Source organism: Microtus ochrogaster, chromosome 15, assembly GCF_000317375.1.
Source record: "Microtus ochrogaster isolate Prairie Vole_2 chromosome 15, MicOch1.0, whole genome shotgun sequence".
Taxonomy (NCBI): Eukaryota; Metazoa; Chordata; class Mammalia; order Rodentia; family Cricetidae; genus Microtus; species Microtus ochrogaster.
The window spans coordinates 22,065,643-22,090,925 of record NC_022017.1 but is presented as its reverse complement, the minus strand read 5'-3'; the positions used below and the strand labels follow the sequence as shown (position 1 = coordinate 22,090,925).

General features: G+C 54.9%; 1 protein-coding gene across 2 annotated transcripts; it reads right to left on the bottom strand.

Annotated features, from left to right (window-relative positions):
* Nucleotides 1-25,283, bottom strand: Plxnb2 (plexin B2). Of its 2 annotated transcripts, none has more exons than XM_005354359.3 (38): nt 25,169-25,283; nt 15,602-15,651; nt 15,060-15,106; nt 11,142-12,219; nt 10,799-10,981; nt 10,573-10,701; nt 9,935-10,035; nt 9,732-9,858; nt 9,417-9,570; nt 8,576-8,690; nt 8,376-8,484; nt 8,191-8,292; nt 7,845-7,937; nt 7,489-7,570; nt 7,261-7,421; nt 7,026-7,174; nt 6,826-6,934; nt 6,595-6,731; nt 6,314-6,484; nt 5,860-5,992; nt 5,518-5,745; nt 5,256-5,432; nt 5,019-5,158; nt 4,818-4,918; nt 4,426-4,655; nt 4,144-4,325; nt 3,841-3,907; nt 3,552-3,698; nt 3,223-3,379; nt 3,022-3,122; nt 2,854-2,938; nt 2,545-2,699; nt 2,294-2,454; nt 2,075-2,222; nt 1,649-1,713; nt 1,460-1,535; nt 945-1,019; nt 1-831 (listed from the first exon to the last, which is right to left on the bottom strand). In XM_005354359.3, the coding sequence occupies exons 4-38, from the start codon at nt 12,204-12,206 to the stop codon at nt 727-729; spliced, it is 5,520 nt and encodes a 1,839-aa protein (XP_005354416.1). In that variant the 5' UTR covers nt 12,207-12,219; nt 15,060-15,106; nt 15,602-15,651; nt 25,169-25,283; the 3' UTR covers nt 1-726. The 2 variants fall into 2 exon arrangements, with proteins under 2 accessions (XP_005354416.1, XP_026638264.1); XM_026782463.1 differs by lacking the exon at nt 25,169-25,283 and having other exon boundaries at nt 1-314; nt 701-831; nt 15,602-18,803.

The window sequence follows — 25,283 nt, the reverse complement described above, 5'->3', positions numbered from 1 at the left end:
CAGAGTGAAAAAGACAACTGTATTGGATTTACAATAAAGATTTACAAAAAGGGGGTGGGTAATCCTGGGGGAGATGCTGTTCCAGCATCCCCAGATCCAGGCAGGGCCTCCAGGACAGCCTGTTTGACAGCTGAGACCAGGACCTCAGTTTTCTGGGTCCGTCTGGCCACCTGGGCCCCGACGTCTGACGTCCAGCTTGACCTTAGAGGTGGAGCCAGTGATGGCCCTCAAAGTCCTCCTGGAGTGCCTGCGGCCCTTGGGGAGGCTCAGGTGAGGTCAGGAAGGCATCGTACCGCTTTTTCTTCTCCTTCCATCTGGCAGACAGATACAGTCCAGGAACTGGCCATGGGAGCTACAGGCCAAACCCAGGTTATCTGAGGCTAGGCTGCTGGTGCATGGGAAGCGGAGGCCAAGGCCCCACTGCCCCCAGTGGCCCAGTGTGGCTTTGTAAGGCACATTTGCGAATTACTCAGGAGACAATACAGAGAACACCCGATGCTGGTGCCATTGGAAGGAGCTGGTGCTGACTCGGGCGCCCGGGCAGTATTGCTCAGGAGAAAGACGCTATAGTCTACAGGAGGTGGGCCCACTACACCCACTCCAGACGCCTTGGGTGCATCCTCTACTGGAGAGAGAGAACTCAGCTACAGCCAGTGCAATCTCACGCCAAGGGGCTGCCCAGTGCCATGGTACCACACACCTGCATCCTGAGGCAGCACTGATAGGTCAGAGGTCTGTAACCTTGTTCTCAAGTGCAGCAGCGATCTGCTGCAGGCGGAAGGCCAATTGCATTTTTTGGGCTGCAGGGTCCTCCTCCAAAGCATTGATGATCTAGGGGGTAGGAGTGGGGATGGAAATGGACACAGAGGAGACCTGTCAGATCACAGGCTGGGGGTGGACGGGGGCAGACTGTCCTTGCATTTCACCAGAGACCCAGACCATACCTCATCATAGTACTTTTGTGTGTACTGGTACAGCTGGTGCAGTGCCACAAGTGTGTTCAAGGAGTCTGTGTGTGCCTGAAGATGACAGTATTGTACCCAGTATGAGATGGGGCTGTGGGAACCCCAAGACCAGTCCCACAGAACACAGAACAGCAGGCTGTAAAGCATTGGCTGCATGGCAACATCATAGATACACCAGTAAATGGGCCGCACCCTGGTAAGGCCACATGCAAAGCCCATGAACATGGGAGAAGCTTGCCCAGCCATAGCCCGTATAGTGAGTATGTCAGGGCTCGGAGCGACTCATTGCCTACACATCAGCTTCTACACACACATCTGTTCACCCCTCCCAGGACTCAGCTACACTCAAGGCAGCTTGCCTGGCCAACATGCCCACTCGGCCACCCTCTGCTGCTCTCATCCTAGCAGTCTCAACTTGCTCTGCAGTTCAGTGCCTGGCTCAGTAGTGGGCAGTAGAGAGAACCCTTGCTCTCGCCGAGCTCAGTGGCCCTTACCCGGGAGATCTCTGCCAAGTGTGTGTTCATGTCTTGGTCGCTGACCTGCACCATCTGGCGGATGCTCTTATAGTAGCTATGGGAGAAGAAGGGTTATAGATGAGTGAGTGGAAGGGAAAAGGGGGTAATAGACCCTGGGGTCTCTCAGGGATTCCCAGTTGTTCCTCAGCCCTCCTCCACATCACTCACTCCTCCACCATCTTCTTGTAGGTAGAGATCTCCTTTGCGTACAGCAGCTTGTTGCTGGGAGAGTCCTGTGGAAGACAAAAGCCTTGACACTGGGCTAGGCTCAGCTACTCAACCCTCACAAAGAGGGAGTGAGGTTCCTGCTCAGACTCTGAGTTAGAAAGCACTGGAGGCTGGGGTGGGGATGAGTAGAAAGGAGCAGAAGTCCCATGGGAGGTAAAGGAAAGGAGGTGGTCATCTTCCCAGTAGCCCTGAAGCCCTGGTCACCTTCCACCTGCTTCTGAGCCCCAAACATACAAAACCACATTAAGACAAGCTTTTGGCATAACCCAAACTCACCCCATCTCAGTCACAGCTTTCTCGCCATGGACGCTGTCCAGGCCAGGCCCGCCACCCCACCCGCGCGGTTGACCCACAAGCCCTACTCACACGGCTCAGCTTGTGCTCCGTGCGAGTACAGGCATCCATGAAGGTCTGTGCAATGACCGACAGGGAGGCGTCTACCACTTCATGTACGTGAACATCAAAGATGAAGTGAGGGTTCTTCAGGATGTTCACCCAGAACCGGAGCGGTAAACTGTAGCAGACGGACAGAGAGTGAGGGGCTGTGCTGGGCGACGGCAGGGGGCAGAGAGGGCAGGGCCTCACCTATTGGTCTTCCAGATATGGATGGTATCCTCATCCCGGATGTCATGCTTCTCTGCCTGCTCATCCAAGAAATCAAAGAAGTACTTGACTGCAGGCGGCACGGCATTCCCAGGTGCCAGCACACTTTGAAAAAAGTTGTCCACAAACTGCTGCAGAGTGCCCTATGGAGGAGAGCAGCTGGGTGTGACCCCTGGGACACAGCCCTAGGCATCAGTGTGTGGGGATGTGTACCTGTGCATGAGTGTTATCACCTTGACTGAGAGCAGCCGTGTCAGGTAGATCTCTGTGATGGCCTTGGTTCGCTCTTTCTCCTTCATGCTGCCACGTTTGGACTTGCCTTCATCTACCTCATCTGTTGGCCGCACCAAGTGCCACACGCGGTTTTCCTCTTCCAGAAGGGCATGGCCTGTGGGGAGCAAGGAGCTGAGTGACCCAGCTCCAGTTCAGACATGGCCTGAAGCTTGGTAGGTAGGGTCCTAGGGTCCACTAGGTGGCAGCAAAGGGAGGATGTGGTTTTCACAGCCGGTAGAGACTAAGACAAGAAAGACAGCTAGACTCACGCTCCCCAGGCAGATCCTGTTGGCTGTCCTCTGGCTGTTGGGAGACTCCCACCTTAGACAGGATGAGGGTGGCTCCATCCCGGACCTGGGGATAGAGTCATGAGGGAAGGCTATGCTTCTACTGTGGGATTCAGTACTATTCCCCTGCCTGGGTATCTCCACACTCACGTTGTAGTGCATAAGGGTGTTGATTCGTTTCCACCGGCCTTCCCGCTGAGAGGTAAGGTCCAAGTCAGACAGAATCTGGGCTGTGGACCCAGGACGCCATTCTGCAGAAAGACATAGCTAAGTTTCTGGAACCTAGGGCTGTATGGCTGCCCAGTCCCAGAAAGCGCTGGGCACATGGGCCTCAGAACAGGCAGTACCCACCGAGGACCACGCTATCAGGCTTGGGCCAGCAAGAGCAGGGCTGAGTGCGGTACACCTGATCAATGATCTTCTCTTTGACCTGAGATATGGTGTCGCAGTTGAGGACCTTAACTGGGATGGCCTCAATGCCTTCATCCTGAACGATCACACTCACCGTCTGCCAGGAAACACAGGATTAAGACCCAGCTAAGGGAGGACCCCATAACCACAGCTCTGCATCAGAGAGATTCCACCCAAGAAAAACTGGCTTCATTCTGCTGAGTTCAGAAATGGGGTTCAAGTTCCTGGCTCAGCTTCCCCTCTGCAGCTCATGGCTCTGGGGAACTCACCAGAGGGGCATATTCGACATCATCCCCAAGCAGCCCTGTGTCGTTTAGGGTGTACTTGGCCTTCTTCTGCACAGCGTCCACTGGCCCCTTTTCCACCTGGTGTTTGATGGCCTTGAAGAGCTTGTACAGGGGCTCACCTGCGCTATCCTGGAGCAAGGGGGCTGTATGAGTGGGAGGCATAGGACTGATACACACGGTGGGGCAGGTCCTCCTTCAAGGCACCAGAGAGGCAGGTGTTGGGAGGGAAGGTACCCATTCACCCACCCTTGATCCTATGGTTGGAGCTCACCTTGAGGTACTGGTACAGACAGATGGACATCCAATTGGACAGCATCCTCTCCACCACTGTCTCAGATCTGAGGGTACACAGAGGCTTCATATAACCAAAGCCCAGCCGGCCCCAGGACCCCACCACAAGGCACATGTGAGCAGAAAGGCAGTGTGGCCCCCGTGGAGGGGACGTAACCATCCAGAAGGGCTATGTAGCAGCTCAGACCAAGGGCAGTACCTAGTGGGGACTGGTTTTGTGTCTGTCCACGTGAGCCCCACCCCACCCCACCTGTCATTCACACAGGCTCTGTCACCCACAAACCTTCGCAGCATCAGCTTGGGGTTCTTGGCCACCACATACTGCTCCATGAGTTCCAGGAAGAGCGTGCGCATGATGTCTGTGTAGTACTCCAGCTTCCCATGCAGGGCCACTGTCAGCAGCGATGCGAAGTAGACCTTGGCACGAGCTGAGAACTCACGCTGGTTCTCTAGGGTGTGGATGAACTGCAGGGCAGCCGAAGAGGGGACACTTGAGCGCCTGTGCTACAGCCTCACCCCTCTCTGACCCTCTGAGCCCCGTCACAGCCCGGCCCCCTCTGCTCACATTGATGAGGAAGGATTTGCTATTAAGCAGGTTGGAAAACTGGTAAAGGGCCTGCTCCACAATGGGCCGCCGTGACTCAGGGATGTCTAGCTTGCCAGTGATCATGACATCCTTGTCCCCGTCCTTGGAGGGCAGGAAGAAGACGCGGTCGGTGTAGGTCTTATAGTCGAGCGTGGGGATGCCCGCCTCATGCACATCATTCGTCTGGTCCTCCATCTCAATCATCAGGTCTGAGAAAGGAAGGGAAACCAGAGTGAGGCATCCCTGGCCACCTACTCCTGCTTCGGCTACTCCTACCCTCCTGCAGTTTCGAGCCCTAAGAGGTGGCCTAAAAGATCCAGGGATTCTGATACGAGCAGCCTGAGGACTGAACTGCTGGAGGCAGCCCCTACCTGTGAACTCCTTCTTGCAGCGGTCACGCACGCTCTCCTCCAAGCCTTCCAGCTGGGATTTAATCTTCTCATACTCACGCTCAGCCTGCTGGCTCTTCCTCCTGTTGAGCATAGAACAGCTCTCAGCTATCGGTCAGCTGCTAGGGTCGGAAGGGCTGGTGTAGGAGGGATGAGGGGACTGCCACCTGGGGCAGGACTCACCAGTAGCAGTAGATGGATACGGCAATGATAAACACCATGGGCACCATGACCAGAGGCAGGATGAGACTGAGCGGCACGTCACTCACACGTGTGTCATACTCCACCCGGCCTAGCACCCACTCTCGAGAGCCAAACTTCACCTGTGTGGAAGCTAGGGCTCAGCGCAGGCAGGTGTAGGCAGCGGCAGCTCCTCCTGAGGGTCCCCAGGCCCTCCACAGCCCTCCCGCTCTCACGCACAATGAACTCAGGTAGGTTGTGTGTTGTGTCTCGCTTCTGCCGTCGCTTGGGTGGGGGCTGCACCTCTGGGGGTTCACAGTATAGGTCAGTCTCAGTCAGTGTCTTCATAATGCAACGCTCAGCACCCACAAATGCCTCAGCCTCCTCCAGCGTCATGGCCTTGTTCAGATTGGTTCCCTAAAGAGGGTCGGGTGGCAGAGGTCAGGATGATCAGCGAGACTCCCTGTGCTGTACTGGGTCTCCATGTTGTAGGTCTCCTTACCCGGGCGTGGATGAGCTTGTTGACCTGCTTCTTGACACCACCTGTGAAGTTCTCAAAGGTAGGATCAGCCACATACTCGAAGGCACCAGCTTCAGTCCTAAGCAGGGCACGATGACCATCCATCTGTATCAATGCGGTGAGGTTGTAAGCCTCAGGTTCTTCAGGGACAGCAGGTGACAAGAAAACGACCTTGGTGTCATTGTAGAACACGTACTCAGTGCCCATGACCTGTGGAATGGGTCCAAAAACTTCAGGCCACTTGATGAAGACCTTGCCCCTATTGGTCCCCAGTTGCCCATGTTCCCATTAGAACTCAGCCCATGGCAGGACAGCACAACTGACCGTCATGGGCTCCAGGGATCCAGCCTCCCGCCGCCGCCGCCTCCAGGACCTCAAGGGCTCAGCAATGACAACCATGGCAAACTTCTGGATGAGGCTGAAGCCCTGGCCAGTAACACTGATGCTTCGGCCACCACTGGGGGTTGGGAAGAAGCGGTGCTTAAGTGAGTTCAGCTAGGCAATGGACGCTCAGCCAGCTTCCAGGCTCCACTCCACCAATCCATACCCCCGGTGGGAAGTGGCACAGTAAAAAATGTGAGCAGTCAGAGGCAGGGGAAGGGAAGAAGTTGCCCTGCTCTGACCCTGCTATCTGGGTTCTGAGGAGGAAGCCCATTAGGGTGCAGTGGGGTTTTCTAGAGGATTCCTTCTCCTGCCCTGCCCAGCCCAGTTCTGCCACATTCCTCAGGTCAGCAGGCGGGGGTGGGAAGACACTAGCCAGGAAGGGGAGAGGCCACACCTGACAAAGCTTCTCAGTGGCTCAAAGGCTCGTAACACGGGGTTCTCACAGTAGGTGAAAGAGACGCCGGAGCTGGGCACTCGGGAGTCCCCGTAGGAAATTTCTAGTACTGCGTGGCCTGGAGCCAACTGTGGACCCGTGATGCATTGCAGCTGAGCCCCAAACTTTGTCCTAGGGTGGGAGGTGCTTGTCAGTAGGTCAGGCCCCCTCCATGACAGACTCAGGCATTCCCAACCTTCCCCCAGAGCCAGGAAGGCTCGGCAGCCACAGGCAACACATACACTTCACAAGGGACATCATTGAGGGTCACCCGCACATCCTCCTTGGAGCCTGTGTCCAGGTCAGTGCCATTGATGGTCAATGTGGTACCACCTGCCTGTGGCCCTTGTCGTGGCTCCACACTGAGAGGTTGGGGTTGCTGAGAACAACAGACATAGTTAGTGCCAAGGACTCAGGGGTCACCGGATAGTGGTTACTGTTAGAAGCAAACTGCTATAGGGTCAGGCGCTTACTTGATAAGTGAACTGGACGTGTGGCGGTGAATGGCCGAGCTTTCCATTAACATCCACCTCAATCCCTCCTGTGAAAGGCATCTCCGCAGCCTTGATTGCACACACAATCCTGTCGACACACAGAACCCAGTTAGCTCTTTACTTACCGCTGTACCATCAGCACAGCTGCTGGGAGCTCAGGCTGAAGACAGTTCACTCACCGGGTAGATACAGAGTACCACTTGGGTTCGAAGGCACAGTTTTGGCCAGCCACAGTGATCTTCTTGACATCATCTGCTGTGATACCCAAATTGGACCCATGGATAGTGACGCGGATGCCCCCACCCAGCGGGCCTGTCTCAGGCTGGATCTGAAATTGACAGAGCCCAGTGAGGGAATGGCTTGGGAGATGAAGACATGGGGATGGGATACGTGCCAAGCCGTGACAAAACTCACCCTGGTAATGACTGGTGGCGGGCATTCAGAAGTAACATTGTTGCACAGAGCCTCATACACACACCTGTTCTGCCCACCACACCACACACACCTGTAGGCAGGATCGGCAGCCAGACACAGGCTACAGTCACTGCGGCCAAAGGAGCAATTGTAGAGTGTCACTGTGGGGGAGAACGGACAGTTAGTGGTCGTTCTGGTCCCTCCCCCACCTCCCCAGATTCCACCTACCTTGTAGCTTGCTGTCAATTTTCTTGTCAAAGGACTTAACATACAGGTGAAGAGGCAGCGTTTCGTTAGCGTCATGGGATAGCTGCATGGGACACACAGGGACAAATGTACTTCCTGCCCCTCTAAAACCCCAGAAGCCACAGGAATCTTGCTACTGCCAAAGGTCAGTGAAGTCTGACAGGGTAGACAGGAATCGGTGCACTTCAGACACACATACCCTGAACGTGAGAACGCTCGGGGACATAGACAGAGGTGCTCAGAGACCACAAGGCACAGAGCAGGAGAGACAAGACTCTGAGTAGGCTCCAGTCATAGAGGTAATACCCACCCTCCAGCCCTAAGACCAGTAGTCGTACCTTTGGGGTCTTAAAAGAGAAGTCCCCTGACTTCTGTATAGTCACAGTTGCCTCGAACTTCAGAAGGTCACTGCCCACACAGAGGGAAGAGACCTAAAGAGAGTCCAGTCAGCATCCTCTAGGAAAGTCGGTCAACTGTCCTGCCCCCCAGAGGCAGAGAATTTGTGCCTGCAAAAGCTCCCGAAGAAGCCCACCACTGAGTCTGCTCCATGCTCAGGTACCTCTGAAGACCCTCTGCCTCCCTCCCTATCTCTAATGTCTCCCGAGTGCTCTCAGTACTGAGTGGAGACCCAGGCATCCCAACCTCGGGAGAATGACTCTCAGACTTCACCCCAGGCCTCTCTACCTTCTCAGGATCCAAGTTCTTGCCCTGGAAGGTCACTTCTGTCTCATAATTCATGGGGATGACTGAAGGGCTAGGGGCCAGGAACTGGGGGCAGTTTTCCTCCTGTGAGAGAGCAAAGCTGCTTAGATGGAGAGTCTCTTACCACTGTGGCCCTAACCACAGTTACATCTGAGCCGCTGGCTCACCATGTGGGCACGTATGATTCCATCTTCTGGGTTGGGTGAGGCCTCCCGACACTCGTGATACATCAGGTCCCACTGGCACATCCAGCGGTTGCTAGCACAAGAGATGCACCTGGAGAGAGGATCATAAAAGTATGAGGGGCCCAGAATATGAGAGGAACCTAGGGCTGGGGAGGGGGCCTCAAAAGGCAGCCAGGACTCACGGCAGGTTCTCCACCAGGCTCATAGCCTCTCTGCAGTCATAGAAAGGATACTGGTGGGAGGTGAGGAAGACATTGTCATGTTTGAAGAGGAGCTGGATGCTCACAGCCACATGGTCTGCAGAATGTAGGTGGGAACAGGGTCAGGTGTAGCAGAAGGGTGGAGCTGGCCCTCCCCCAATGCCCAGCTGAAAGCAGGCCTGTGCTGGGCTCATAGGATACAATATGGATACCCCAGTCTGTAGGCTCAGCTGGTCTGTTGCATGTTAAGTGGCCTGCTGATGCTGTCAAATCTGGGCTCCGGTGTCAGCTCCCAGGCCTAGGCTCATCTTTCTCCCCTGGGATTGGCTGCTTTCGTACCCTCTCTCTGTTCCTACAAGTGCTGAGGGCAGTGGCTCCTCCGAGTCTGGGCGGGAGGGCCTCCCAGGTCCCTGTCCCTATCACTCTGTGGCCTCATGGCCTTGTTACCCCCAACAATCAAGGGACTGGACAGCTACAGCACCTGTCTTAGCCCAGACTGAGGCCTTCAGCCTCAGGAGACAGCGCCAGCAGCATCGGGCTGGACACAGCAATGAGGGGGGATGGACATCTGTGCAATAACTTGTGGGGGATCCTGATCTTTGTTTCCCCAGAACAGAGCACTCAGCCCTCAGGCCAAGACCAAGGTACTTTCAAAACTGGAAAATGTTTCTCCCTCCCCAATAACAGCGACCTGCACCCGGGATTGGTTCGTACATGGTGCTCAAAGAACTAAAATGCGATAGAAGACAGAGTATAAGGAAAAGCTGTGTGCAGGAAAAAGGAAGCTGTGTAGGTCCAGAGGCTAAAGGCTATAAGATCTCACCTTGGCCGGGTGGCGTGCTAGGGATGCTGCTCGGAGGGTCACAGGTGATGGCGTCCCCTTCTACCCTGGCAGGGCGTGGTGGTGATTCACCAAAGAGGCAGAGCAACTCATCCTCCTCAGTCAGGGTGGGTAGGGGGTTGACAGACAGCTGTACCTGCAGGAGGAGACAATCTCTAGAATGTGTCTCTCTGTCTAGGGTTCATGTGGTCCTGGGTACAAGGCACCTTGTGGTTTCTCTGATAGCTCCCAGCCAGCAGCTGTGTAAGGAGAGCCCCACCTGGCCCTGCACAACACCACTTGCCACCTGTCACATACCTTCCCTGGGGCCCGCCGGCTCATGTTCTGTGGGTTAGCATCAGTGATGGCCACACAGGACTTGTCCCGGCTCCACAGCCAGTGGCCATTTTCCTCTGCCCGCGTGCACTCGGCCTTCCTGGTGCATCTGCAAGGACAGAGAATCATCTCAGCTCCAGTACTCTCTGGCCTCCAGGCCATTGGGGCAAGGACAAACTGCTCACCGTCCCTCGACGACACACCAGCCACAGTAGGGATCTTGGGAGTCACGACACTGAGCACAGGTTTGATAGCTCTGACATTCTTGCACTGGGAGCCTGAACACCTAGGGGTGAAAGAGCAGGACTTTGGGCAAATGTGACTTACAGACACCATGCTCTTCTGGGACTACTGACAGGGAATCCCCTGGGCCAGCTCAATTTATAACCACCTACAAGCTCAGGGCAGGATCAGAAAAGGAAACCTTGTTGAGAAAAGGAAGATTGGAGCTATAGCTTAGTGATGAAGCACTTGCCTCACAAGCAAGCATAAGACCCAGTTCTAAACCGGACTGGCGATGCCTTTAATCCCAGCACGCGGGAGGCAGAGGCCTGCAGATCTCTGTGTGAGTTTGAGGCCAGTCTTGGTCTACAAGAGCTAGTTCCAGGATAGGCTCCAAAGCTACAGAGAAACCTTGTCTCAAAAAGCCAAAAGAAGACCCTAGTTCTAACTCCTAGTGCTCAAAAAGAAACTTCAGATAACAACGGTGCTACTGAAGACTCGGAGACAGGAGCCCAGACTCTGCCCAACTGTTCAAGGCAAGGCCCAGCTCATCCTCTAAGCCTGTTTCAAAACGGCCCTCTGGGGCCATCTTTAGGCTGACCTTGTCCTGGGTCATAGCATACAGACTGGACAGGTTTCCAGACAGCGCCAGGTCCTGCTTGATTTTCTTGTTGATGTCTACCGGGATAGAGCCATACTCGGCAGAAGTGCCATCCGGGGCAAGGTACACCTGTAAACACCAAGGCGGTCCATGAGAACGGGGGGGGGGGGGGGTGGGATACTGTGCCCAACTGGCCCCTCAGGAACCTTGCTGCCTGGGGCAGTACCTTAAGGATCCGGCCATCTGAGGTGCCCAGGAAGGCGACAATATGGCCATTCTCGGCAGTTACCGTCACTGCTGTCAGATTCAGGCCCCCACGGTACAGCAGAGCTGTGGTGACGAGTCCATTACGACTGCCCAGTGGATAGGGCAGGTGCTCCGAGCCACACTGGAAGCTCTTGCTGGCACCCTGTGGATCACAGCATTAGGACGGGTCCTTGTCTCCCAGACTGTTCCCTACTAGGGCTCCAAGCTCTAGGAGTCAGACCCTATCATCCACAACACAAAGATACTCAGATACTCTGACACTCAGGGGGAAACATACACCTATGAACAGGTAAGACACGTACTGCCGCATGGCCACCACACTGGATGTCTCCGTGGAAGGGTTTGTAGAAGGCATCATCACGGCTTGTGTCTCGGGTAACTGTGTAGCAGGCATCACGGTTGTTTTCCATCTTCTCATTGATGTTATCTAGTGGAAAAACACAGAGGCCTGCACCAGGCCCCCCACTGCTCCGGCCATCTCTGCTGAAGACAGCATAGAGTACTCTGCCAGCTACAGAAGCTGCTAGGCAGGTACCAAAGAAAGAGCCTTCGGAGTCACTGGGATCCTGACACTGCAGGTCCATCTCTACGTAGGAATAGTAAGAGGGGTCATCTTTGCACATGCGTGCCAGCAGTGTGCGGTTCCTGGCAGGGTGCTTGTCTTGCTGGTTGAAGATGAAGAAAACATAGATGCCATCCTCAAACGCTGCAACAAACTGCTGAGTGTTAGTAGACAGGTAGCCAGCCTTGAAGGTGGTATGGTCTGAGTAGGCCTCAAAGGCCTCCCGGCCCTCAACCCTGTCCAGCAGGCGGGTGCTCACGATGATGCCATTGTCATGGGGCCCATTGCCTTTGCCCACAAACAGCACTCGATCACCATCAGGGCTTGTGGAGCTCACCAGCCCCACTGTGGCCACTCTCTCATCATTGCTGGCTACAAAGGACTTCTCACCGCTGCCATCCTCATAGAAGAGGCGCACCGAGATATTGCTCAGGGCACGCAGAGCACAGATGCCCTTGAAAAGGCTGCCACACTCGACCAGGCGTTTCCCGGGCGGGTCAAGCAGCAGCAACTGGTTGACGTTGTCAGTGAGCACTGCTTCATGGCACTGGCTAGCCTCAATGGGTGGTGTGCACTTCTTGTTATCCATGGCGGGGCCTGTGACCACATGCTGCTGGAGATGCAGGTCAGCACTCAGCTGGTAGAGTGCGTTCACCGCCCCAACATATACCACACCTGAGGCCTCATCCACAACCAGGTGGTTCAGCTCTGTGTCACTGCGAAAACTCTCCGGCTTGCGGGACCGTTGGCTCAACCCTAGGCCCATCAGACCCAGGAAGGTCAGGGCCCAGAGTGACATAGCCATTGCCCCCAGAACTCTGTGGGGAGAGACAGTAAGGGTCAGACAAGCCAGGCCTCTCCTCATTCAGGTCCTACCCTGAATGTCCAGAATACAGGCCATAGAGGGACACAATCCCGAGGAGCACCCAAGGGAGAGCTCTGGGAAGATCCCTAGCTATTTATACACGTTCCTCTCAAGAAGCTAAAGGTGGTCTCGGGGGTACAAACCCCAGACTTGTGGACGTGTAGACCCATACTGCTTGAGAACAGGGCTGCAACTCATGGCCATGCCCATGGCCCCTGCGAACACAGACTATTTATATCCACTTCCAAAGCTCCCTGGCCCAGGATGGCCCCAACTCCATTCATAGCCCTCCATTCGCTGCCTCCTGGGGAGGGGTAAGCAGCATTAAATCCACCAGGTTAGAGGTGTGTGTATGGAGGGGGGTCTGTGTGGGTCTGTCTCTGTGTCTGTAAATGTGTGTATGTGCGTATGTGTGTTGCGACGTGGATGCATGCATCATTCAGGATTCTGGGTTAAGAGTCCAATTGGAGGAAAATCTAGGGTCCCACGGGTAGACTGTGTGGACAAACTCAGCTTTGTCTCCTAGATGCCTGAAAACACTCTCAACCTCAGGATTTACTGAGTGTGCCTCAAACTGTATGACTACCCTGGGGCACAATGGCAAGGGTGCCTCCAGAGGATCTAAAACCCCCCTATTTTTAAGACCACTCTAGGGTCTGGTGGTGGTGGTGCACACCTTTAATCCCAGCACTTGGGAGGCAGAAGCAGGAGGATCTCTATGAGTTCGAGGCCAGCCTGGACTACAGTTTTTTTCAGGACAGGCTCCAAAGCTACACAGAGAAACCCTGTCTTGCAAAATCAGGGGAAAAAAAGACCGCTCTAGGGCTGGAATAGACTTAAGAGCACTGGCTGCTCTTCCAGAAGACCCAAGTTCAATTCCCAGCTCCAACATGGCAGCTCATAACCATCTGTAACTCTAGTCCCAGTGAATCTAATATCCTTTTTTTCTTTTGGCCTCTAACAGATACCAGGCACACAGGCGATACACAGATAGTCATGCAGACAAAATACCCACAAAATAAACTTAAAAAGTACCTCAAACATCACCTCTTACATATTCTTATTCCCCATAAAAAAATTAAAATTTAAACATAAAACAATTCTAGGTCACGCTACCCAGGCTCTGTAACTTTCCAGTTACAGATGAGGGAACAGAGAGGAAGTAACTTGCCTAAAGGCAGCCTGGACGAGGTGGGTGGGCCAGGAGGCTGACCTGCCTCCAAGAGAACCCCTAGCTGGAATCCCTCTCCTCGGAGAGGCCCCTGCTCTGCCTGTGTCCAAAGACATCTCTAAAATGTTGGTTTTGTCATGAGGTCGTGGCTTTTGTCACGAGTGCTGCAGCTCTGCCAGCTGCCCTCTGTTTCTATTCTATACCTCCACAAAGCTCCTCAGACCTGGGAGGTATAACCCACGGAGGAAGGAATAAGCTCGTGTCCAGTAGAAAGTGTGGCGCGGGAAGCAAAGTGCAAGGCAAGGCAGGCCTCATAAGACTAGGTTAGGGAGGTGTCAGTGGCTTCAGTCAAAGACAGGAAGACGTCACAAGTCCTTCAAGACCTTGACTTAGTCCAGTCTAAGATTCCAAGGCTTGGCTCAGAACCTGGAGCAGCATCCAGACTCAGACCCACGGGGACAGTCCTGTGGTTCACTAACCAATTTTGAGTCCAAGTTTCTCCATGCAAGTCCACTCCCCATAGGCCACCACACCAAGGCCTGATCGCTAGGGCCTGCTTTTTCGGGCTTATAGACGTAGCTCACCGGCTCTCTAACTCACCAAATCACTGCAGCTTGTCAGCTCCCAGGAGCAGAGAATGAATGGAATGTTCCCAGTCAGGAGGGGGTGGAGGGGGGGTGAGGCGTGGGCGTGGGAGGAGCCACAGTCTCAGCACAGCTGAAACCTAACCACCCTCTCTGAAATGTGGTCGTGCCAGCCTCCGCCCCTGACTTCTGCTGGTAAACTCAAGGCTTGGACCTGGAGCTAACTAGCTAGGAAACCCTCTACTCTTATCTGGACCTATAACAGCACCTTCTCCAACGGCCCTCCACGCGCCTCCCTAGGAGACCTGCCAGGTGGGCTTCTCTCCATTAATCTCAGGCAGCGGAATGGCCACCTCCTCCCTATGCTTGGAGCTCATATTCTGGGAAGCACACACACAGGGCTGTAGGGTCACTGGAGGAAAACTGTTCCCGGACATCTGGTCACCAGTAACTAGATTGGGCCCCAGGCCTGCACACCAGAGGGGAAACCTGATTACACATGAAGTTGTACCAGAAGGCTGGGTCTGAAACTTGCCTAGCATATATAAGGTTGTAGCTTCCACCTTCAGCAATCCTACACACCCAGACACCAAGGTAGTCGGCTAAGGAAGCGCCAGGCCCAGTGTCTTCTGGGTGGTTAAAGGGACCTGGATTGTAGTCTATAGGTAGCAGCTCCCTGCTACTTCCTGGACAAACAAGGCTATGAGTGACCTGCCTGGCCAGGCCCAGGAGCAAAGAGCACCTGACCTTGACAGCACTCTGGCAGAGGCGCCAGGCACAGCCAGCTAAAGCTTCCTGCCGCAGCTGATGTTCCTGGAATGGGAGGGCAAGTGCAGGAACTTCCTGTTTTGGATTAGATCCAGGACCCCTGTTTGCCTGGCTAGTGGGGATTTCCTCAGGGGTACCAATTAGCCTTCCTCCTCCTGAAGTTTGGAGGTACACTTCCAAGAAGCCACATATTCAGAGGTACAGCCCAGGGCCCCCGTTGTGGGGCCCTGTATGATTTTCAGCACTTTTGGGCTTACTGCACTCACTCACCAAGGCTCCAGTGGTCTCAGTCTCTGTTGTAGGCTGGCATCAGGACTCTGTAGGAGGCAAAGAGAGAAGTTAGCAGTCACTCTGGTGGCTAATGCCACCTATCACCTCTATTTTCTCACTCCTGGTAAGGCCCTCCTTGAGACACTCCCAGGCATCCAGCCCAGCTTCTAAAGCAAGCAAATTCACCTGGTCTTTGCAAAACATAAGCAAGTCATGCTACTTTGTCTTCTGCTCAGAAGTGTAGCTTCTTTTCAGTAAGTCTGCGGTTCTGTTCTTTAAAACTACATGCATAACCAGGCAGTGGTGGTACATGCCTTTAATCCCAGCATTTGGGGATTAAGGGCAGAGGCAGGTGGATCTCTGAGTTCGAGGCCAGCCTGGTCTACAAAATTGAGTTCCAGGGCTGCCACAGCTATACAGAGAAACCCTGTCTCAAAAAAAAAAAAAAAAACCAAAACCAACCAACCAAAAAACCCAAAACACAATATGCATAGCTGCTTTCTGAAAAACATGTAGACCCACAACAGGGCAAATCTACTTACTAGCTGTGTGACCTTGGGCAAGTTAACTTCTCTGTGCCTCATTTCCCCATCTGCAAAATGTACACAGTAATAGTAAATTAACCCTAGGCATTATAAAGATTAAATGAATTCATCTGAGGAAAGCCTGAGAGTGTTACACTATAGCATTCAACGGCTCTTCTATTGTATTCTTCCCCTGGAAACAGTCCCTGTAGGCCCAAAGGGAAGTACAAACCAAGGGTACTTACCTCTTAGCAGGTTTATTGGAGGGAACAATTTGGCAGCTCACCCAGCTGCCAGCCAGAGGATACTCCAGAGAAAATGCATGGCAAAGGGTCTACATCAACCTACCAAGATCCCATATAACCATATTCTTCAGTGTGCTACCTCCTGGGTTTTCAAAGCCCTCAACCCAACCTGTAGACTTTGGGACCTTTAGGGGCAAGGAGGAAGATACAACCAACCATAGTTCAGACACCACAAGCCTGTCCTTAGCCTTGCTGGCCCAGCTGGCTACACTTGTAGGCAATGTCCACCTCCAAACCCACCAAGATTCTCACTTGCCCTGTGTAGCAGTTTTCCAGGATTCCCCTAGCCCATACCCTCAGACAGTTGGCCCAGGCCTGGATCTACAGTGAGTCCAAGCAGGACATCATGTCCCCCACATGGCAGTGTCCTCAGCCCATAACCCGGGCAAGGGGCAGAGGGCAACTTTTTGTCCCCAATACTCAACACAGCCTTTGTGACAAGAACCAACAAGCTGCTCTTCAACCCAGCAGCCAAACCACAGGACAGTATCAGCCCCAGGAGGCATTGACTGCAGCTAGCAGAAGCCTTGTGTCACTCTTTCGTGCAGACCTGCCACCTGCAGCCTCTCTGCGCCTGGGGGCAGCTCTAGTTTTCTCTGGCCCTTGCCTGTCGGCCTCCTCTAGCTTTAGAATTCTCACAGCAGACCACCTAGGTTCCAGCTCTCCATTTGGGGTGGGGGTGGGGTGTCTCCGAAAGGCAAGGCCAAGGGAAGATAACCTCTTCTAAGCAACTCTGTCATACATACTTCAGAAGGGTCTGATGAACCACACACTGACCGATGAGGGCCCTCACACAGACTCCACTGAAGGCAGACCAGCTTATCTCCTTCTGAATCAGGACCCTCTGAGCTAACACTTCTTAGATATAAAACTAACATCACTAATACCCTCTAGGTCACCAAATCCTGGGCTGATGCTCCCAACAGTCACCTCTGTCTCCCAGGATTGCTCTCTCCCCAACAGCCGAGACAAAGAACTCTGCCACAGCACTGTGAGACTTCAAGATCACTCCGGTTCAGATCTAGCTGCCTCCTTCTGGCATAGTTACATAGACATTACAAAGCTGCTCTGTGCAGTTTCCCCGTATGTAGGTTGGGTATAATAATAATATCCACTTCAGAGAGCTGGCCAACTATTTATCCTCCAGCACCCTGACAACAGTCATCCTCTAGGATCTTACCAGGGAGCCCTCTGTAGGCCAGGTCTGACACAGGGAAGAGGTGGGGGGCGGGGAGAACCAGTGGGAATACAGTGTTGAGGGATAAGAGCACACGCAGCCAGTGCCAGCTCCCAGGTCTGGAACTTAACAGCCTCTCCTCAGCCAGAATTCTGAGGGCGAGCACATCCTGGACTGTTTGGGAAGCAACAAAAGCCCCTCGTCAGCTGGATGCTCTGAGGCTTCCCGCTTTGGGTTCCTCTTCTCAAGGCCTCTCTTGATGCCAATTCCATGGCGCGCGGGGGGGGGGGGGTGCGGGCACGACACAACCAGTTGAGTTCCCTTACTCTAGAACAGCCTCGCAGGGTAGGGTTAGATAGAGTTGGGGTTCGTTTCTTAGTATGAGTGGCTTTTTGAGGCTCAGATCAAATCAACGTTGTGGAAGTGTGGCCCAACCGAAGAGCAGAGCTTGGATCTCCCCCAGAGACCAAGACAGCAAACAAGGGACATCAGGAACTGGTAGGGAGACGGGAACGATCCCGCTAAAGCCAGGATTCTATCAAGGAGAGTGGGAACTGCCCCACCCCCAGGACAGGATAGGGACGCCTAAACAGCGGACCACACTCTAGGGGCGCAGGGCCACAGAGAAACCGAAGCTGCCCTTCCCCCGCCGCAGCTGGCAGCCATGAGGCGGGGCGTCCGCTCTCAGAAAGCTACGAAAATCTGCAATTAGCTGCGAGCGTTAAACAAATCAGGAGAGACAAAACAGGCCGCGGCGCCCGCAAATCCAAGCCTCGGCTGTTTTCAAAACAAGCCTGAGGGAGGGGCTGCGACAAGGGTCTGCGCGGAGCTCGACGCCTCTAGGAGCATCGCAGCCACAGACTTGGTATTGCACCCGAAACCGACAACAGGATCGCGTCGAAGACCCCGGAAGGGGGGGGGCGCGGTTTGTGCCCGAGTACCCGGCTCCACCCACCTGACAACCTGGTCAGAGTACAGTCCGAGAGGTTGAGTCGATCCCTGCACCCCGGAGCCAGCCCTGGCCTCATTCCTCATAGGCAGGCCCAGGTGTCAGGGCCCCTCCCCCAGCGCCGTTTCCGCCAGACTCCTCGGGGATCACAAGACGGTTACCTGGGAACTGCACTGGAGGCGGACCCCAGATGTGGGCGAGGACGCGCGGCCAAAGCTCCCCCAGGGACCTGGCCACGCCCACGGTCCTAGAACCCAGGGATCAGACCCCCACGTTCTAATCAGGATCGTTTCCAAATTTTGGCCCCGCACCCCAGCGCACATCTAGAGGGAACACGTGGACTGCGCTTTTGGCGCCAGCCTCACCAGGTCGGGGAAACTCACAAGGCGATGGGCAGGTGGGAGCCAAACCTCGGGTGACAATGGCAGCAGAGGCAATCGTCAAAAGTCAAGAGCCATATCCTTGCAGTGCTAATCTGGTGTCAGAAACAGCCGAAAGCAGAACCGGCCATTACCTACCTAAGCCCTCCCCAGCCTTGGAAGGAAAGCAATGCGCGGCTCCGCCCCACTGTCTGTAGCTCCGCCCCTTCCCAGGGTCAGTTCCCCGGGCTCGGCCCCCTTACCGGGGGTCAGCTAACCAAGCACGACCTTGCCTTCCAGCAGCCTCAGGCCAGACCACGGGGATATCCGCCCAGACTCCTCAGGGGAAAAGCCAGCCCTAAGGAAACTATGCCACCTGACCCGGAGCAGGGGTGGGGCTCCAGGGAAAGGCAGATGTGCTAACCTGAGTCAGGGCTCAGAACCTCTCAGGGATCAGAGTAAGAACGCCTCCCAAACAGAGGGTGTCTTCGGCCTTTCCCCGTAAGTCCGAGCCCCTGGATTAGGTTCCAGGTTTAGGCCCACCTATGTCCCCCCCATTACAGGCTCTAGGCCAGCACAGCCCATATTGTTCACTTGCTTTCCCTCTCCCCGAGTGAATCCAACCAAGGCACCCTTCATCTCAGAGATGAAGTCTGAGGCTTCATCTCCCAGGATCTCCACTACTGGGCCTGGCTAACCTGTCAAAACCCAAGGGCTTCCTCAGGCCTCCCCTTCCCTCCCTTAGAGCCAGTTGCAGTCTCTGTATATTATGGGGAACTTAGATTGGGTTCTCCACACTGCCAACCATTGAAGTGGCTGGCCCCCATGACCATCTTTCCCCCCATCTCTCGGTTTAAAACACCAGCCACCACAGTGTCTTGCCTGGGCACGGGAGATCCACCCTAGGATCTCCTGGCTCCAGCATTCCCCTCTTTACCTATCTACACACCAGCCTCCAGACTCATCACGCTGCAGCGAGTCACCCTCTGTGGACATACTGTGCTCCTAGAGAACCCACCCCCCAAACTCGGCAAACTGAGGGAGGTCACAAATGGTTCCTGTTGCCACCACCACCTTCAGTCAAGGGGACTGGGAAAGTCCAGACAGATGCCAGTCATAGGAAGGCGGGGATGGGGACTGGAGGACCCTGCACTGCTGGTTAAAATGTTTACCTTCCTATTCCACTTCCCTCCACTCCTGCCCTACCTACGCCTCTTCTCCCCATCTCCTTTCCCAGCTTGGCCAAGTACTGGCTAGAAGCTGCTCATCAGGGCAGCCTGAAGCTCATGGAGGCTGCAGTTTGCTCAGAACCAGTTCCACAGTACCTCCCGGGATTCAGCAGGGGTGGGGGTTGGGGGTACAATTCAGTGGCATGGGGGCGGATGGGTGAGGGCCTGAGTGAGCGAGGAGCCAACCAGGCCTGTAATCTCCTTGTCAGCCTGTCAGTGTCTCATCGGTCACCCTAGCCCCTCCTCCCCCATCACTGTTGAACCCTACAATTAGCTTAGGGCACCTCGCCAAGCCTGGGTGCCAGCCACCACTCATGACCACACATGTGCAGGCACACACATGTCCATGATGTTGCCAGAGTCTTGCCAGCAGGAAGGTCTTGCCCCAACACTAGAATCAATTCCCAGACATGACCTAAAGGGGCTTTGCAAATGTGAGATATCCTTAGGTCCCCATACTGGGTCCATCCCAGGATGCCCTAGAGATTTGCTGGAGCTGGGAGGCCCCAGGGGCTGGCCTTAAGGGAGGGAGCTGCTCGTTGGATTCTCTCACCTGCACTAAGGTGGGGGGGCTGGTAGGCACATGGTACTTTAAGGAGTGCTGAAAGAGTCTGAGGGTCAGACGGTGAGCAGGGCTCCATGTACCAGTGACACAATGGGGCAAGCACTCCAGGCTTAGGGGAAGAGGGCCTGCCTGGGATTTTCCAATGAGGAATGGGAGGTGATACTGGTGTGTACATGGGGTTGGGAATGTGGAGCCCCTCGTTCCAGTTCTTTCCTCTGGTGAGAAGCATGACACACCAGGCCCCTCTGTTTAAGTCTACATGGCACACCTGAAAGAGGTGAAGAGATGTGTTCCAGGGAGTACTCCTGGACGAGGGAGGGGCTGCCTAGATCCCTCCTCCTCCTAACATAGGTTTTGTGGCGGAGGCATCCCAGGGTGATTCCAAATCAGGCCTGATGGTAAGGAGGAGGTGGGGAGGCTGAACCTTCGGCTCCTAAGGTGAGTATAGGGAAATACTTCTGAGGCTGGAGTAGTGAGTGGGTCATTCTAGAGCCCTTCCTTTCCCTCTGTCATGCACCCCTTATCCCTGGCGTCTTACCCAGATCAATTAAAAATAGCTTTTCATTCTTGCTGGGCAGGGAAGAGGTGCCCCAAGTATCAAACACATGATGATGGGGCAGTATGACCTACTGCAGGGTTCTTCTGTGTCCCAGGGTATCTGCTATCTTCCATAAAGAGGGCAGAAAGCCCTCAGCCTCTAAACCACACAAAAGTCACCTGGTTCCTCCCAAGACAGACCCACACTCTTGTGGAGCTATCCTAAGACCCAGCAATTGCCTAGCTTACAAAAGGGTGAGGGCTCTTGAGAATGGAGTGACATTCAGAGGCTATGTGTCAATCACAGAACACTCTTAACCACAGTCACCAATGCTGCCTACTACATATCCTACTGTTGATTGAGGAACTTAGGAAGTGTTATTCCTCCGCAGAGACAATGGGTTCCTAGTGCATCCCCAAGTATATCCTGACATTTGGAACAAGCCCATCAACAGTTCTACAGGTGGACCAATGCAGGACACAGAGTATGCTGATTCAGAGGCCACAGATCAGAGCAGCTCGTGGAAAAAGCTCTAGCCCTGTACATAGCTGACCCTCTTACACTGCCTCTGATGGGCTCCCAAGAGCTGTCTTGACACAGGTAACCATCTGAAAGACCAACATTAATGCGTTTTCCTTCCTTTTTCACCCAGGGACCCCATGGGAACTACTGAACAGCTATGCCAGTACCCTGCCTCCAAGTACCTGGTCCCTGTGTCCAGACAGGACACGCCCCCAGGCCAGGCTGCTGGGCTGCTGACAGAGCTGGAGTTAGAACTAAGGCTACACCTGTAGGACCTCCCCCTCCCCCCTTCCTCTCCTTAAGGCCTGGAGCCAGGACCCAGCTGACACCAGAATGGGGAACTGCCGGGTTTCTCAAGTCTGGAGACTTCAGGGATCTGAGGAAGAAAGAGGGTGTGGGCACCAAGCCCAGCCCTGGCCCCAGGCAGTGTCCCAATCCGGATTGAGCCCCTTCTGTGTGTAGTCCACTGGGACCCCAGGCAGCTCAGGTGTGAACTCAGCAGTCCATGGGGACACCCCAGGGAAGGCTGCCAGGCATGAGGGAGGCAAGGAGCCAGACTGGGGGAGGGGACACTGAGCTGCAGAGGCGGGACCAGAGAGTGACAAAAGACAGGAAATAGTGCTACCACCTCCAAGTCTGGAACAGCTTGAGGTCTTCCCAGTGACAAGATTGTTGCTGTGAAGTGCTTCAGATCCCCTCCAACAGGAGTTCACCATCCTCGACCACTGGGGAGCTGAGTCCAGTCACTGTCACAGGTTATGAGCTTCAGAGTAAGGAAGGGGCCTCTAGGGTGGGGACACAGGAAAGACAGCAGGGGACTTTCCTATCCTTTTAGATGCTCTAAATGGGTGGAAGGGTCAGTAGGGTGTTCCAGAGGCAGCACCCGCAGTCAGAGAGCGCAGGACAGGGCAGAGTCCTTGCTATGTTAACTGTGGGGAGCAGGAGCTGTCTGGGGATGTGAAACTGTGCAGAGGAAGAAAGGAGTCACATGCGGTCTGGGATGAGATGAGCTGGGGCAGCTGCCCCTAATACCCTATTTCAAACCCCGCCCCCCCACAACACACACACACACACACACACACACACACACACACACTACAGCCCTTCCCAGACTATAATTAGTCAGAACCCAGCCCCACCCCACCCACAACCCCACCCTAAACACAAACAGCCATTAGCCCTAGGGGAGGGGCTCTACCCAGCCCCTACCCCTATCTAATCACCCAATGGCTTGGCACAGAAGGGTGATGAGGCTTGTAGGGGCAGCCTCAGCCTCCTCCACGGGTTCTCCAGAGCCTGGACTACCGCAGGCCTTGTTTGAGTTTTAACCAACTTACCTCCTTTCCCTCACCAAGCCAGTCCTTTAACAAGAGGCACACAACAGGGACAAAAAGCTTACTCCCTGAATATCAAGAGCAAAGCAGGGAGCAGGAGACAGCAAGAGGGACAGAAGAGGACCTAAGCAAGGAGTGGCGGATTGCAGGGTGACAGTCCTCTGTGGCAGGCAGGTATGCAAATAGTCTTGCCTAGGTGACAATCAAGGGATAGTGCTAGGAGGTCCTTCCACCAGTGACTCTTGTCTATGTGTCCATCCAACATCCCTGAGGAACTATTAGCACTAACCGTCAGGAGAGGTACCAGGCAGAGGACAGGACATGGAGATGTTCTACAATAGCTAGAGATCAGGTAGGGGGGACAGGAGCCATATGGGCGCCTCTGTAGGCTGTCAGCCCAGCCCAGCCCAATCCCTTCCAATCCAATTCCTTCTGCTTGACTAGCAGGGGCTAGGGCCAAGTCCCTGGGCTTCCTGCCCTTGGGCATCAGATGCTGGCTCTACCTCCCAAAGTGGTTGGTCTCCATGTAGGCTCCTGGGCAGTATGAGTCCTAGGAGCCAACTCAGGAATGTCCCAACGACTTCTTGTAGGGATCTTTATCTGCTCACCTGTGGGATGTCCTGACCAGTATCACATCCCAATGTGTGTGTGGGGGGGGCAGCCTTTCAGGGAGCAAGCGGCTGGCCAGTGAGAAGACAGGAAGGTAGCCTTGAGGTTTAGCTCCAGGAAGACCCCAGGGATTTGTTTCCTGATCTAAGCCATTGTCAGGAGTGGGACCCGTCCAAAGTGTCCTTAATCAGTGTGCATGGTTTTGAGGAGTGAACCTGGTCTTCCACATGGGTCTGAAGTACTTCCTGCCCCATGGGCTCTCTCAGAGGAGCCTTCGCGTCTGCCAGGCTAGGCAGGGCCTATAAAGGAGCCGACCTTGAGTACCTTTTCCAACCCAAGGTGACACACGCCCTCCTACCCCGCCCCTGACTGGTGGGAGCAGCCCTGGGAGGGAGGTGAAGGAGCTGCCCGGACTTGCCAGTCCCGCCCTCCCGGGGTTCTCAACCCCGCCCTCCTGGGGTTCTCAACTCACGGCCCCGGAAGTGGGTCCCTTCAGCCTCCCCTCAGCTTCAGCCTCCTCTTAGAGTAGCTGGAATCGCTGAACTCGGCTGGATAATCCAAAATAATTCCTCCTTGGCAGGCAGCCCGTGGGGGAGGGGGGAACGCACATTCCAAACTCTTGTTTTTCTAAGTAACTTCCCTGAGTTCTTGGGGCTAGGAACCTCTGGCCAGTCCTCGGTCCTTCCCCAACTCCAAGGCAGGCTGTGAGACTAGGTGCCCAGGGCTCCGTAGTCTACCTGCTTATTTCGGTCTTCTCTGGAAATTTCGATACAACACAATAAGGCTTGGCACATTCCACAAAACACCTCACATGCTCGCCCTACTTTCGTAGGAACGTCACCTCCTGACCAAAGAGCAAGAACTCTTCCCACTGGCAGTCCAACTTTCTGATGGCATTCTCTATAAACCAGGGAAGCATCTGGGTGTGGAATCAGGTTGACAGTTCCCACCCTCAAGGTGTGTGTGGGCAGTCTGAGGAGTTCAGCTTTAAAGCCATTAATACAGACGGAAGAATAGACATTAGATGGGGCACTCCCCAGGGCAAATGAGGGCCCTGAGAGCCTCCGTTCCTCAGAACATTACACTGGCTTTGGGGCCTGACTTCAGCTCCAGTTCTGACCACCACCACCATGGTGGCCACTGGCAGACCTCCCTTCCTGCCTATCTCCAAAGAGTTAGAAAAAGGAGTCAAGTGACGTGGCCAGAAACTCTAGTAGGATTCTTAGGCTCCAGAAACCCCCACATAGGGTGAAAGGACACACACACACACACACACAAAGCTGTCACACAGCCTGACCAGAGGAATACAGTAAAAGCACATGCATGAGAGCTCCCTGCAGAAGGTACATGGAACTGTGAAAGCACCTTCCAAGTTCTAAGACCTCTCTCTGCCCTAGGTGTCCCTCCAAACACCACACCAAGGAACTACACTTAGAAGCTGCTAAGATCTTGCCGGGAGGCGTGGGGCCTCACCAGGTACTACTGGGTGTTGGTTCCCTCTGTCCCTTGTTCCCCGTCCCAGAAGGTGTGAGGACTGCTGTGGTTGTGCGCCTCTGGGAAAAAGTCCCAACAGAGCCCGGCGTCCGCGCAGGCTTAGCTTGAGAACTGGGGCCTGGAGGTCCGGCACAACAGGGATGACTCGCTCTGGTCCATCGATTCGGCGGCGAAGAGGTAGGGACGCCGGCCGCGAGGGAGGGTTTGAAACTACACCGGATAGAGCGCAGCCCCACTGGGTCGATGGGACCCGGCCTGCCAGGTCAGTCTCCCAACATCCTGGCACGGAGGGCCTCGTCGCCAACCGGTGGGGCAGGAGCAGCCAGGCCCAGCCGGTTGGACAGACAGACACAGGGCAAAAACGCAGGCCCCCGTCGCCCTCCGCGCAGCGGCACTGCCCTAGCACCCCCGCGTCCGGGTGCGCAAACCGAGGCCGAGCGGCTTGGACGGCGAAGCCTGGGCCTGTGAGACGCCCCCCCCAGTTCCCGTCCCCAAGTGCAGTACCTGCTCCTCCGCAGCCGTCGCTCGATGGCGCCGGGGCCGCGCTCTGCGTTGCGCTCCGGCCCGCGCGGCTGCCATGGAGACGGGCCTTTGTGTGGCCGAGGAGGGGCCGGAGCGC